This window comes from Hylobates moloch, unplaced genomic scaffold (assembly GCF_009828535.3).
Source record: "Hylobates moloch isolate HMO894 unplaced genomic scaffold, HMol_V3 SCAFFOLD_21, whole genome shotgun sequence".
NCBI classification, from domain to species: Eukaryota; Metazoa; Chordata; class Mammalia; order Primates; family Hylobatidae; genus Hylobates; species Hylobates moloch.
This window is the reverse complement of record NW_026652296.1, coordinates 26,173,284-26,187,688: the sequence shown is the minus strand read 5'-3', so window position 1 is coordinate 26,187,688 and position 14,405 is coordinate 26,173,284. Positions and strand designations below refer to the sequence as shown.

General features: G+C 42.9%; 1 protein-coding gene across 2 annotated transcripts in view; it reads right to left on the bottom strand.

Annotated features, from left to right (window-relative positions):
- Nucleotides 1-14,405, bottom strand: part of PIGU (phosphatidylinositol glycan anchor biosynthesis class U) — a 114,452-nt gene that overhangs the window by 50,818 nt on the left and 49,229 nt on the right. Inside the window, exons 7-8 of one of the 2 annotated variants that reach the window (XM_058433014.1) lie at nucleotides 10,884-10,991; nucleotides 3,551-3,648 (exon numbers count right to left, since the gene is read on the bottom strand). In XM_058433014.1, coding sequence (XP_058288997.1) covers nucleotides 3,551-3,648; nucleotides 10,884-10,991 — 206 coding nt within the window. The remainder of the gene's footprint in view (nucleotides 1-3,550; nucleotides 3,649-10,883; nucleotides 10,992-14,405) is intronic. The other variant, XM_032143274.2, reaches the window with a different exon arrangement.

The window sequence follows — 14,405 nt, the reverse complement described above, 5'->3', positions numbered from 1 at the left end:
CCTAACAAACCTGCATGTTCAGCACATGTATTCCAGAACTTAAAGTAAAATTTAAAAAAAAATTATTTCATGTACCATCAGCAAAAATAAATAAATAAATTACCAAGTCTTGGGTAGTTCTTTTTCTTTTCTTTTCTTTTCTTTTTTTTTTTTGAGACAGAGTGTCACTTCATCACCCAGGCTGGAATGCGGTGGTGCGATCTAGGCTCTCTGCAACTTCCGCCTCCCGGGTTCAAGCAATGTTCCTGCCTCAGCCTCCCGAGTAGCTGGAATTACAGGCACGCTCCCCCATGTCTGGCTAATTTTTGTAGTTTTAGTAGAGACAAGGTTTCGTCATGTTGGCCACGCTGGTCTCAAGCTCCTGATCTCAAGTGATCCACTCGCCTCAGCCTCCCAAAGTACTGAGATTACAGGTGTGAGCTACCACGCCTGGCTCAGGCAGTTCTTCATAGCAGCCTAAGAATGGACTAATACACCAGGCTACTTCATATATTTACAAAAAATATACAAATATAGTAGGAGATGGAGTTTTAATTTCTGCATAAATGGGATCTTGAAGTTCACCTCAAACTCCTTCCACTCCTGTCCCCCATATACAGACAGTTGCCAAGCACAGCCGATTCTACGTCCTAGAATTCCCCTGCATCTAGTCTCTCATCTCTCCATCTCCTCTGACACTGTTTTGGGCCCCCAATTTACCCCTCTGACTTGATCTAGTATAATGTTCTAAGCTTTCCCAACTTCAGCTCTTCCTACTCCTATCTACCCCACAGGCTGCTGCCAAAGCAATCTTCCTGGAGCACTCACCTGCTCAGCATCCTTCAATTGCTTTATGTCTGCAGTCTGGCATAGTATCTCGCACACTATAGGTACTTAGTAAATATTGGTAGAGGAGCTGCTTGACTTCATGAGTCAGTTGTATTGTCCACTAGTGTCAGGAGGAAATTTCCTTTAGTTTTAAACAAAAGTTGTTTTATATAAAGTAGTGCGCAGAGACTGGCTTAAGAAACCATTTTTATCTTCTTTTATTTATTCATTTTTTGCAGGTTGGACAAGCTCAGAAACCATTTTTAAATTTCTGGTCCATCCATGTGTATGAATATACTATATTATTTATTTGATACATAGTTGCATAAAAAGTCTGGCTATATATATTCTTAGTGCTTAGACTTTCTAAAGAATAAGCCATAAATAGGAAATAAAAAAGAAAATACAAGCAGCACATTGTTATGTGGAAAAATGCTTCAACTCAGCAAGAATACAGTAAGAAAATCAAAGCAAAATAACTTCACAGTATGGTGACACATCTACTGAACTGGCAATCATAAATCAAACTTGAAAAGTCAGTGCTGGCAGATGGGGAGGTAAGTGGTCCCCTTCTCTTTAGATACTGATGGTGGCACTGCAAACTGGCTCAGGCTTTCTGATGAACAATCTGGTATAATCACCTAATAAGAACAATACAACTTTTCACCTTGGGTCCAGTGATTTAGCTAAAGGAACATACTTGAAGAAAATAATTTCAAGCTGGGCACGGTGGCTCACACCTGTAATCCCAGCACTTTGGGAGGCCAAGGCAGAAGGATCACTTGAACCTAGGAGTTTGAGAGCAGCCTGGGCAACATGGCAAAACCCTCTCTCTACAAAAAAATACAAAAATTAGCTGGGTGTGGTGGTGCATGCCTGTAGTCCCAGTTACTTGGGAGGGTGAGGTGAGAGGATTGCTTGCACCCGGGAGGTTGAGGGTGCAGTGAACCCTGACTGCGGCACTGCACATCCCATCCTGGGCAACAGAGTGAGACCCTGTCTCAAAAGTAAGAAAAAGAAAAAGAAAACAAATAAAAACAAATTTCTAGCTGGGTGAAGTGGCTCATTCCTATAAACCTAGCACTTTGGGAGACCAAGGTGGGTGGGTGGATTGCGTGAGCCCAGGAATTCAAGACCAGTCTGGGCAACATGGTGAAACCCCATCTCTACAAAAAATTAGCCGGGTGTGGTGGCACACACCTGTAGTCCCAGCTACTCAGGAGACTAAGGTGAGAGGATCGATTGAGCCTGGGAGATGGAGGCTGCAGTGAACTGAGATTGTGCCACTGCACTCCAGCCTGGGTGACAGAGCAAGGCCCTGCTCTCAAAAAAAAAAAAAAAAAAAAAAAAAAAAAATTTCTACATTATTTATATTAGTGACAATATAAATGACATATCTCAAACATAAAGACATATCTCAAATTCCCCAAATAAGAAAAAGATCAAGCAAACCATGAATCATTGTCTGCATCAACACAATATTATAAAATCACTTAAAATAACATGCATATGGCCTATTTCAATAAATGGAATACACACTCAGCTTTAGCAGTGCTTGTGATTAAGAAAGGCTCTAAAATCAGACATTTCTGGCACTGCCACCTGTACACTTTCAAAAAACATTTCTCTTGTAAGAATGGATTCGGACCATGTGGGGCCTGCATGCAGTTACTTCCTCTTGAAGAAACATGTACTATTCTCATTTGAGTAGAAAAAGATGATTAGAGAGCAGGCTCTGGCATCAGATGGCCACAGTTCATATCTTAGCAATGTCATTCGCTGGTCCTGTGACCTTAAGTGACTTAACCTCCCAACATTCCAGTTTCAATTCATGTGTCTAATATGGCTAATACTAGACTAATATATGGCTAATAATATCACCTACTCCATAAAGTTCTTATGAGGTTAAAATGAGACGATGCCTACAGAGTGCTTAGCATGGTGCCTGACATGCAATCCATTCTCAGTAAATGTCAGCAATTTGCATTCTTCAATTAATGTTTATTGATCACCCACTATGTTCCAAGCATTGTTTCAGATGCACATACTCCATTTAAGTCCTATAAGAATCTTACAAGGTGTTATTATAAAGAAAAATTAAAGAAATGAGCTCAGAGGGGATCATTAGTCGAGAAAAGAAAAATGCAAGACAGTTGCATTTGCAAATATGTAAAATAAAATGCACTTATATATTCCCAAGGATATGCATATAGTAGTGCCCCCCTTATCTGAGGTTTCACTTTTCATGGTTTCAGTTACCTGTTGTCAACTGTGGTCCTTAAATGGAAAATTCCAGAAACAAACAATTCATAAGTTTTAAATTGCACACCACTCTGAGTAGTGTGATGAAATCTCACGCCGTCCTGCTCTGTCCCACTCGAGACATGAATCACCCCTTTGTCTAGTGTATCCCTGCCTGTTAGTCACTTATTAGTTGTCTCAGTTATTAGACAGAAAAAAACATAGTATACATAGGGTTCGGTACCAAATGCAGTTTCAGGCCTCCATTAGGGGCTTTAGAACATACCCCCTGCAGATATGGGGAGGTCTACTGTAGTTGGGACTTAATGATAACTAAGTCCACTTTGTTTAAAGTTAGTCAAGTTTCTATGTGTTTGTATTTTTAACTAGGAGCAAGCTTCCCACTGCCTTTACTAACCCGTGCGCTTCCTTCCCCCCAGCAAGGACCAGGCCATGTATTAAATGTCACTTGGGTGCTGGCTTCTGACCAGCAAGCGCTTACCTGGAGGAGATACAGGAGTCCTGGGACAAACAAGGTGAGTGGGTACAGAGACTGGTATGTCGCTAAGGCAAGAAAAATAGCACTGAGGAAAGCACTGCCTGTAAAAAGAAAGAAATGTATGGAATAATCCAGCCTCATCAATCATGATTAGACTCAGCAAGTCCCTCTCAACACAAAACTTTCCATAACTGCTCAAATAATCACCTGCCAAGTGCCTCCTGGTACACAAGGTGCTATGCAAATTCACACAGTAAGAGCTTCTTGGCTTGATTTCCGATGAAAGGAAACCAAGAAAGTCAAAAATATCTACCTTTGGCAACCTGAAACACTACAGGCATAATTCTTAGAAAATTTTGAGACCCAGAACGATTTTACAAAATTTCAACCCAAAGATGTATAAAGGGATCAAGTCTATTAACATCCATGTCCTATCTAATGTACAAATTTATTAAGCCTACAATTATTGCTTATGATATTCAGAGCTGGAAACCCATCCCTTTGACTGTTGCAGCACTTATCACTCTTTACAACAGCCCTTCCTTACCTGCTACATCAATTTAGGTCATTTTTTTTTTCAAATGAAAGTATATTAATTTTATTAGTAATGTCCTCACTTCCTATATAAAATGGACTACTATGGAATCATTAAACATGAGGCTATTAAGAATTTGCAATGACTTAGAAAGGTGTTTATAATATCCTATTAAATGAAGTTTATAAAAGAGACATATATTATCATTTATTTTATAAAAAAAAACACACAAACATTTTTTAAAAGACTAAAGGCCAGCAGGCAAAGTAACTCACACCTATAATCCCAGCACTTTGTGAGGCCGAGTCAGGCAGATCGAGACCAGTAGTTCAAGACCAGCCTAGCCAACATGGTGAAACCTCGTCTCTACTAAAAATACAAACATTAGCCAGGCGTAGTGGTGACCTGTAATCCCAGCTACTCAGGAGGCTGAGGCAGGAGAATTGCTTGAAACTGGGAGGCAGACGTTGCAGTGAGCTGAGATTGTGCCACAGTACCCCAGTCTGGTTGTCCAGGCAAAAGTTTGCAGTAGGGGCGGAGCTCTCATGGAGAACCTCTGCTAGGGCAGTGCGGAAGGGAAATGTGGGGTTGGAGCCCCCACACAGAGTCCCTACTGGGGCACCACCTAGTGGAGCTGAGAAGAGAGTCACTGTCCTCCAGATTCCAAAATGGTAGATCCACCGACAGCTTGCACCGTGGGCCTGGAAAAGCCACAGACACTCAACACCAGCCTGTGAAAGCAGTTGAGAGGGAGGCTATACCCTGCAAAGCCACAAGGGTGGAGCTGCCCAAGACCACGGAAACCCCCCTCTTACATCAGCATGACCCAGATGTGAGACATGGAGTCAAAGAAGATCATTTTGGAACTTCAAGATTTGTCTGCCCTGCTGGATTTCCAACTTGCATGAGGCCTGTAGCCCCTTTGGTTTGGCCAATTTCTCCTATTTGTAACGGATGTATTTACCCAATGCCTATAGCCCCATTGTATCTAGGAAGTAACTAATTTGCTTTTGATTTTACAGGTTCATAGGCAGAAGGGACTTGCCTTGTCTCAGATGAGACTTTGGGCTGTGCACTTTTGGGTTAATGCAGAAATGAGTTAAGATTTTGGGGGACTGTTGGGAGGGCATGATTGGTTTTGAAATGTGAGGACATGAGATTTGGAGGGGCTGAGGCAGAATGATATGGTTTGGCTGTGTCCTCAACCAAATCTCAACTTGAATTGTATCCCCCAGAATTCCCATGTGTTGTGGGAGGGACCCAGGGGAAGGTAATTGAATCATGGGAGCTGCTGGTCTTTCCCATGCTATTCTCATAATAGTGAATGAGTCTCACAAGATCTAACGGTTTATCAAGGGTTTCCACTTTTGCTTCTTCCTCATTCTCTCCTGCCACCACCATGTAAGAAGTGCCTTTCGCCCTCCACCATGATTGTGAGACCTTCCCCAGCCATGTGGAACTATAAGTTCAATTAAACCTCTTTCTTTCGTAAATTCCCCAGTCTTGGACTACCAAAAAAAATAAATAAATAGAAGACTAAAACCTAAGGCCACAAAGTTCATAGTGGTTATCTCTGGGTAGTGGAATTATGAACAATTTTTCGTTTTTGCTTCACTGCATCTTTTAAACTTTCTAAAATGAACATGCTTTGTTTTTGTCATTAGAAAAAAGCTAATTTCTTTGAAAAAATAGCTATTCCCTTTCAGGTGGCTTAAGACAAGATACTCTAAAACTAAGGATAGAGAGCCCTAGTTTACAACAGGAGTTTCCAAGTGGCCCAGAAATCAGTAGGGTGCAATTGATGGTCCAAGATATAAAGCCCAACAGGTGTCTTGTAATGATGTTTTTTAAAATGACAATACCCATGCTCACTCTCATTAGTGTGGGGTCAACTATTTACTGAAAATAACAGGCAGGGCATGATGGTTCACAAATGTAATCCCAGCACTTTGAAAGGCAAAGGTGGGAAGACTGTTTGAACCCAGGAGTGAGAGACTAGCTTGGGCAACATAGTAAAACCCCATCTCTACAAAAATAAAAATAAAAAAATAAGCTGGGTGTGGTGTTACACACCTGTGGTCCCAGCTACTTAGGAGGCTGAGGTGGGAGGATCACTTAAGCCCTAGAGGTTGAGGCTGCAGTGAGCTAAGACTGAACCACTGCACTCCAGCCTGGGTGACAGAGTAAGACCCTGTTTCAAATAAAGAAATAAAAATAACACATCCTCTCAATGGTGTTTCATAAAAGGAGGAACCAGTCACTCCAGTCTAAGGAGTTTTACCCCTCTGCTAATCCAGCTCTAGAGACAAACAGGAAGAGATTATTGATGAGATCTTTTACCACCAAAGTGGTCTGTATACTTGAAACATCTAAAAACTACCTTGGAAGACAGAGGGTTATAAATGTGACAACTTCACAGACGAGAGAGTGGAGAGAAAAGAACTTTGTGTGCTTTATTCTTCAAACCAAGGAAACTCACCAGCTAGAACAACCCTAGTTGACAGAAAGTAGAAGGGAGGCAGAGAAAGAGAGAAGCCAGAAGTAATAGGACAGAATTCTATGGGGAGGGGGGCTGTCTCGCAATATTGACAGTGCCAGTCGTGATGTCCTGTATCCAGGGTACTCATAAATATCACTGTGTAGGAACAGGATCACGCCCAGCTAAGCTGTGACACCAGCAGTGGCACGCACACATCTGCTGAGCCATAGACTCTAAACTCAGAACCAGGTCACTCTGGGATAGGGAGGTGGCAGTAGCAGGAAAGGTGCTGTTCTGGAGCCCAATGGCTAGGGTGGGCTAGGGATTGATTCTTTGATTGGGTCAAAAATCTGAATGATGTTTTGGTGGGAAACTGGCCAAGAGAAGGAAAACACTGAAAATAACTTTTTAACTTAACCTGGTTCTATACGGATTGGAAGTAGGCGAGAGAAGAGGCCCATGTTTCTGTTACCAGAGGACGGAGGCTAATGCTCCAACTCCATCCATTCCTTTAGCATGGTGAAAACAAACACATGACTTTCTCCTCTCTCTCCCAGAGGAGACGCAAGGAGTGAAATCAACATAGCCATCTCTTGCCCTAATTGCCTGAGGTTAACAATTGCTTGTCTGAAACTGTTTATAAGGCCCAAGAGAGAAAAAGAGGCTCACAGCCTAGTCAAATGGACTTGTGAGTTTTAGAATACGTGGCTCCTAGGATCAGGAAGAAGCAGTCTTCCTTCCATAGACTGAAGTAGTCTTTGGGAAGGAAAAATCTGTTCCTCCTGCTATTCTTTGTTAGTAACTGGCATCAACATCTAGCCAGATACCCTGGCAACCCTTCACCCTCCAGCTCCCATGTTCTTCCTTCCACCAGTCACCAAGCCCTGTGGATCCACCCCTGGAGCATTTATCCTTTCAGTTCTTGCTCTCATCATCTCTCTTCAGCAGCTTTTCCCTCTCCTCCTTAGTGGTCTCCCAACCACCTCCCATCCAAGTCCATCTACAGAAGCACCAAAGGAACCTTCTAAAACAGTTTAGATTGTGGCAAGCCAGTCTTTAAAGACTTCTGATGGTTCGATTTCATCTGTCGGGTTAAGTCTAAACTCCAACAGCAAACAAGACCCTTCACCACTGGGTCTCATTTCTCCAGTTTCACCTCTCACCACTCTTCCACACATGCCCTGTCCTCCAGCTACACTGGACTATTCCCAATTTCTGAAAACATCATGCTGTTTCATTCTTCTGTGTCTGTTCTTAGGCTATTCCTTCTGCCCAAGCCATCCTTCTCTGCCCTCTTTCTAGTAGAAAGCATTCCTTCGATAGCCAGGTGAAAGGTCACTTTGTCTATGAGCCCAAGCAACGGTGGTAACAACCGTGATTATAGTTGACATTTATGGATCACTTGCTAGGTGCCAGGCACTGTACTGTATCCTCTGCATCAAGAACAGTTCCTGACTTGGCCGGGAGCGGTGGCTCACGCCTGTAATCCCAGCACTTTGGGAGGCCGAGGCGGGTGGATCACGAGGTCGGGAGATCGAGACCATCCTGACTAACACGGTGAAACCCTGTCTCTACTAAAACCACAAAAAATTAGCCGGGCATGGTGGTGGGCGCCTATAGTCCCAGCTACTCGGGAGGCTGAGGCAGGAGAATGGCGTGAACCTGGGAGGTGGAGCTTGCAGTGAGCCGAGATCGCGCCACTGCATGCGACAGAGCGAGACTCCGCCTAAAAAACAAAAAACAAAAGCAAAAACAAAAAAAAACCTGTTCCTGACTCAAAAAGGTCCTCAGGAAACATCACAACAGCCCTGTGAAAGCTCTATTTCTGCTCCTTATAACAGCTTTACTGAGATAAAAACCACACATTCTACCCATTTTACAGGTCAAGAAATCAAGACACAGAAACAGAAAGCTTCAGTAATGTGACCAAAACCACACAGCTGACTCCGGTACCCACTCTTAATCCCTGTGTTAATAAGCCTATCTCATTCAATACTGATGCTATCTTACAATAATCTGCATATGTTTCTCTCTCTCCCCATTTCTCTGTGAGTTTCTCAAGGGCAATACATTTATCTTAACTTTGGCTCTCCAGCACCTAGTACAGTTCCTGGCACATGTGATAAATGAACAAATGAAGAAATGAATGAATGAATACCATTCAACAATACATATGAAATCCTTTTTAAAAATACGAGAATATTAAAGGAAACCAATGTTCTTGAGGAAGAAAAACTTATGAAGTGTAATACACAGAGTCATGAACACAGGCAAAGCACAAAATAAATCTCACTCAAATAAAGCAGAGCCTGCAGAATAGTGGTTGAGGGTTTGTTGTGGCAGGGGGCTCGCACAGAGAATGGTCTCTGTGGAGTAAACGATTGCATTGCTGAGGCCCGCAGTCTGGGGGCAGAAACACGGTGCTGCAACAGTCAGTAGGTTGGTGTGTGGGAAGTCTGGGTGTGGGATGCTGGGACAGAGTGGACAGGGTGGACGCACAGCCTGAGCAAAAGTGAGGGAGAGCATGGAGGCAGGCAGGAGACTCAGAAAGGGCTATGTGTTTTGAAAAAAGCTAGAAGGGGTAAAAAGGAGTTAGGAAGGCAGAGAAGGAATGGTATGTGCTTGGGGCAGAGTCAGAGAAGATCAAGGAAAGTGAGAAGTGACTTCAAATATTTTAAACAAACTGTGCAATAAGCAAACATTTCTGGAGCTTGCTCTATACAAAGAGTGTGCTGGATGCCAGGAAACCTGGTGACTCAGATAGTCTCTGTCCTCAGGGAGCTCCCAGTAAACAATTACAAAATATAGGAGGAAAAGTATAAAGGAAGCAGACCTAACCCATCAGGGGAAGCTGACACCTGAGTTTTGAACAATGAGTAGGTGAGGCTGGGCAGTCCAAGGCTGTGCACAGGCTGGAGGGCAAGAGAGAATGGTGTGCTGGGGTGGGGGATGGGTACTGTAATTAGCTCGATATAGCCAAAACAGGGCAAGAGCTGGGAGGAGTGACAGGAAAGAGAACACAAAAGGGGCTCCTGTGGATGCTAGTACCACTGTTTCTTAATCTGGGTGCTGGTTACTCAACGTTTTGTGAAAATTCATGTATCTGTACACTAATGAGTTATACATTTTTCTGTATATATGTCATACTTCAATAAAGTTACAATCCGGCTGGGTGTGGTGGCTCACTCCTGTAATCTCAGCACTTTGGGAGGCCGAGGAGGGTGGACCACAAGGTCAGGAGTTCGAGACCAGCCTGGCCAATACGGTGAAACCCCATCTCTACTAAAAATACAAAAATTAGCTGGGCGTGGTGGCGGGCGCATGTAGTCCCAGCTACTTGGGAGGCTGAGGCAGGAGAATCGCTTGAACCTGGGAGGCGGAGGTTGCAGTGAGCCAAGATCATGCCACTGCACTCCAGCCTGGGCGACAGAGCAAGACTCCATCTCAAAAAAAAAAAAAAAAAAGTTACAATCCAAAAAGTTTCAGCAAGCAGGTAGGAGTCAGATCACAGAGGGCTAAGCTTGCACAGTCATCCAAAAACATCTACCTACAGGCCCAGACGGGATACCTGAAATCATGTCTGAAATGGCAGCTTCATGTGGGCAAGAGCTAGGGCATCACACTGGCCTAACCAGAAGGAACTGTGCCAAGAGGACTAAGAGTTTTATCCCAAAATGATATAACCTACCATTTGCTAGGGCAGCCCAGATGTGCAGGCACTAGGCTTTCTATACAAGCCTTGATATTTAGCCTTATCCTAGGGATATTAGAGTAAATCAGTCAAATGTGTATGTACATTGGCTGTAGTATCAGGAAATTTATCTCTCAATCTAGCTTTGAACATGTTATGTTTTCTAACTCTCTATTTGTGTCAGGGTGGGGCCAAAAGCCTCAGCAAGACCAGGGGTAATACTTTGCCTCCAGGGACTGCACCTTATAGTGATCTGGGCCTGGGTGGGTGGGACAGCTACAGGAGTGAGCAGGAATGTAATGAGGTGGGGCCATGGGGACTGGTTCAGGACAGGGACTTCAAGTGGAGTAATCAGAGAATAAAGAGATTGGGTCACAGGTGATGACCTACACCAAGACAGGCAGAAACACACTGGAATGTAGTCAAAAGGGCTCAGGTCCCACAGGACTATCAGAAAAGGAAGTTGCACCAGGGTGTGGGGCAACAAGTGAGACTGCCCAGGAGGAGGAGATCCTGGGGGCAGGGCCAATGTATTACATTCCTTGCCAAGTGTGTTCTTTTAATGGGGCAGCCTCTCTCAGAGCAATCCGTACATATCAGTGATAACAATGATAATTTATTGAGCACTTACTCTGTTCCAGCCATGACTGTAAGCACTTTACTTGCCTTAAGCCATTTAGTCTTTTCAATAATTCCATGAAGTGGATACAATTACTGTCCCATTTTACAGATAATGAAACTGAAAGACAGAGAAGTTATTTGTCTGGGGTCACGAAACTAGTGAATGAGAGCAATAGGATTTAAACCAAATGGTTTTACTTCAGACCCCATGTTCTGACTGCATCACTGTGCCACCCTCTTGATCTCAATCTGTGTCTGCACCATAAAAATAACAATAGGCAGAGCAACTAGTTATTGAGTGGATTCTGCTAAGGAAGCACGCTGAGCATTTTATATTTCTTATTTATTTCTCCGCTATCTCTAGGAGGTAGATATTCTGGGATCAAACTGAGGCTCTTGAGGCTGCATGATTTGCTCAAGGCTACAGAGCTGGTAATTAGAATAAGCAGGCTTTGAAGATGGGTTGACCTGACAAAAACTGGGTCCTTGGGTCCTGTATGACTCCTTCCACTGGCAGGGCTTTGGCCTACAGGAACCTCAACTGGAAGTGATGGGATCACCAGGCCTCAGGATCATCACTCTTCCATTGTTCCTCTAAGGCTAGGCTCCAGGAAGAGAACCTCATTGAAACCTCCCAGGCCTCCCTATAAGGCCTATAAGGATGCTAACAATCACGAGGTCTCTTTTATTTTTTAATTTTTTTTACAGACATGGTCTCGCTCTGTTGCCTAGATTGGAGTGCAGTGACGCAGTCATAGTTCACTGCACTCAAACTCCTGGGCTCAAGTTATCTGAGGGATCTTTTAAAAGGGAGGATACTATTAAGAATAGCAACCAATACCATCTGAGCAGTTATTACATGCCTCCATACCATTTGCCATACCATTCATTCTTTATATTCACTCTATAAGGCAGACACTCTTTCATCCCCATGCTACAGGTAAGGAAGCTGAGGCTTAGAACTGTTAAGTGACTTGCCCAAGGTGATAGAGCCAGGAAACAGTGGAGCTGGGATTAGCCACCAGATCTGTCTAACATGAGAGCAGCCTGGGCTCTTAATCATGCTTGAATACCTTCTGATAGCACTGATCCTTCATTCTCCTTGGCAAGCAAGTCCTGTCACATGGCCTTTTTTGGTGGCATAAGGAAAGCTAGAAGAACCCTTAGGTGGCAAACTTCAAGAATTTCTAGTTGGGAATATCTCGCTGTTGACAAACACCAACGATGAAAAAGCAGGACCATCTATTAGCATCTGTTTGTTTGTTTTCCTTTTTAAAGCCTAATGAAGACTACTTCCAGGGAAGGAGTTTTTAATTAGCTCACTGAAAGGCAGAGTACACTTTGCCCAAGCAACAGCCTTCAAAGCAAAACTAAGCTGCTCCACTAAACTAATATCAATCCTGCCCAAAGACCTGTGTTTCCCAGCCAACGCTACAATAAGGACATCACAATACAATGGCCCAGGCCTTGTCCTGGCCTGCGTCTCTCAGAGTGTCCCAGGCAACCCTGGGCTGCCACAAAGGAAGCCAGGGGAAAGCAAGCAGCAAGAGTCAAGGGGACAGAGCAAACAAGGTCACTCCCTTCTGTGGTGTATCTGCTCCATGGAAGTCTGGGGAGCATTGCCAAGTTTACTTCCACTGCCCCTATTGTCTTATCAATCAAGTTAATTTAATTTAGTTTTAAATTATGTACTCACTGAAGAAACTCTGGAAAAAAAACATATGAGGCCGGGCGTGGTGGCTCATGCCTGTAATCCCAGCACTTTGGGAGGCCAAGGCGGGTGGATCACCTGAGGTTGGGAGTACAAGACCAGCCTGACCAACATGGAGAAACCCCGTCTCTACTAAAAATGCAAAATTCGGATGTGGTGGCGCATGCCTGTAATCCCAGCTATTCAGGAACTGAGGCAGGAGAATCACCTGAACCCGGGAGGCAGAGGTTGCGGTGAGCCGAGATTGTGCCATTGCACTCCAGCGTGGGGAACAAGACCGAAACTCTAACTCAAAAACAAACAAACAAACAAAAAAAAACAAAAAAAAAAAAAACAAAAAAAAACTATATCTATATCTATATGAAAAGGAAATAAAACTCACCCATGAACTTAATCTACAGGAACAAGTATTATCCTTTTGGGATCTATTTTCTAACTATTTTTGTTGCTTTAACATAGTTGAAATTCATTAAAATGCTGAGCACGTTGGCTCACACCTGTAAGCCCAGCACTTTGGAAGGCTGAGGCAGGTGGATTGCTTGAGGCTTAGAGTTCAAGACCAGCCTGGACAACAGAGCAAGATCTGGTCTTTACAAAAAACCTTTAAAATTCCGAGATTGCACCACTGCACTCCAGCCTGGGCAACAAAACAAGACTCTGTCTCAAAAAAAAAAAAAAGAAAGAAAGAAAAAAAACCAACCAGGCATGGTGGTACATGCCTGTCGTCTCAACTACATGGGAGGATGGGGTGGGAGGATCACTTGAGCCTAGGAGTATGAAGTTACAGTGAGCTATGACTGTGCCACTGCACTTCAGCCTGAGTGACCTGGGTGACAGAGTAAGACCCTGTCTCCAAAAAACAAAATTAGATTAAAAAAAAAAAAATATATATATATATATAAAATTTTACATTGTTTAAAAAAAATTTATTTTCACGTAGTTTAAAATTATATTTAAATATGTGCATAATATTCTACCACATGGGTAAACCATATTTTACTTAACCACTCCTTTCTAAAGTTATTTTCTAATTTTTCCAGTGATTATAAATAATTCTGCAATTAATAACTTTGCACCATAAAGCTTTGCGTCTATATTTCTGCATTACTTTAGGATAGGTTCTCAAAAGTAGAATAAAAATCAAAACTACAAACATTTTATCCCCAGCTGCATAGAGTTAGAAAAATAAATGAATAAAATTTTTTAAAACTCCAAACTTTTTTTTTTTTTTTTTGAGACGGAGTTTTGCTTTTGTTGCCCAGGCTGGAGTGCAATGGCGTGATCTCGGCTCACTGCAACCTCCACCTCCCGGGTTCAAGCGATTCTCCTGCCGCAGCCTCCTGAGTAGTTGGGATTACAGGTGCCCGCCACCAGCCCTGCTAATTTTTGTATTTTTAGTAGAGACAGGGTCTCACCATGTTGGCCAGGTTAGTCATGAACTCCTGACCTCGGGTGATCCACCTGCCTCGGCATCCCAAAGTGCTGGGAATTACAGGCGTGAGCCACCGCGCCCAGCCAAAAAAACTCCAAACATTTTAAGACTGCCCATGGTTGTACAAATTTATCAGCCAACTTCCATGTGGGAGAATATCTATTTGATAGAACCTTTGTCAGAACTGAGAATTAGCTTCTAAAATCTTTACCAATTTCCAAGGCAAAAAAAAAAAAAAAGCTTTCAAAAGTTTTTAAATTTCAATTTGCTTTTCTTTATTAATTATCCATGGAGTTGAATATTTTTCCATAATTTTCAGTGATTTATATTCCTTTTCTTGTGAATTTTCTCAAATAGTTTCTTTTTTAGGATAAAAAGTAAATTATTCC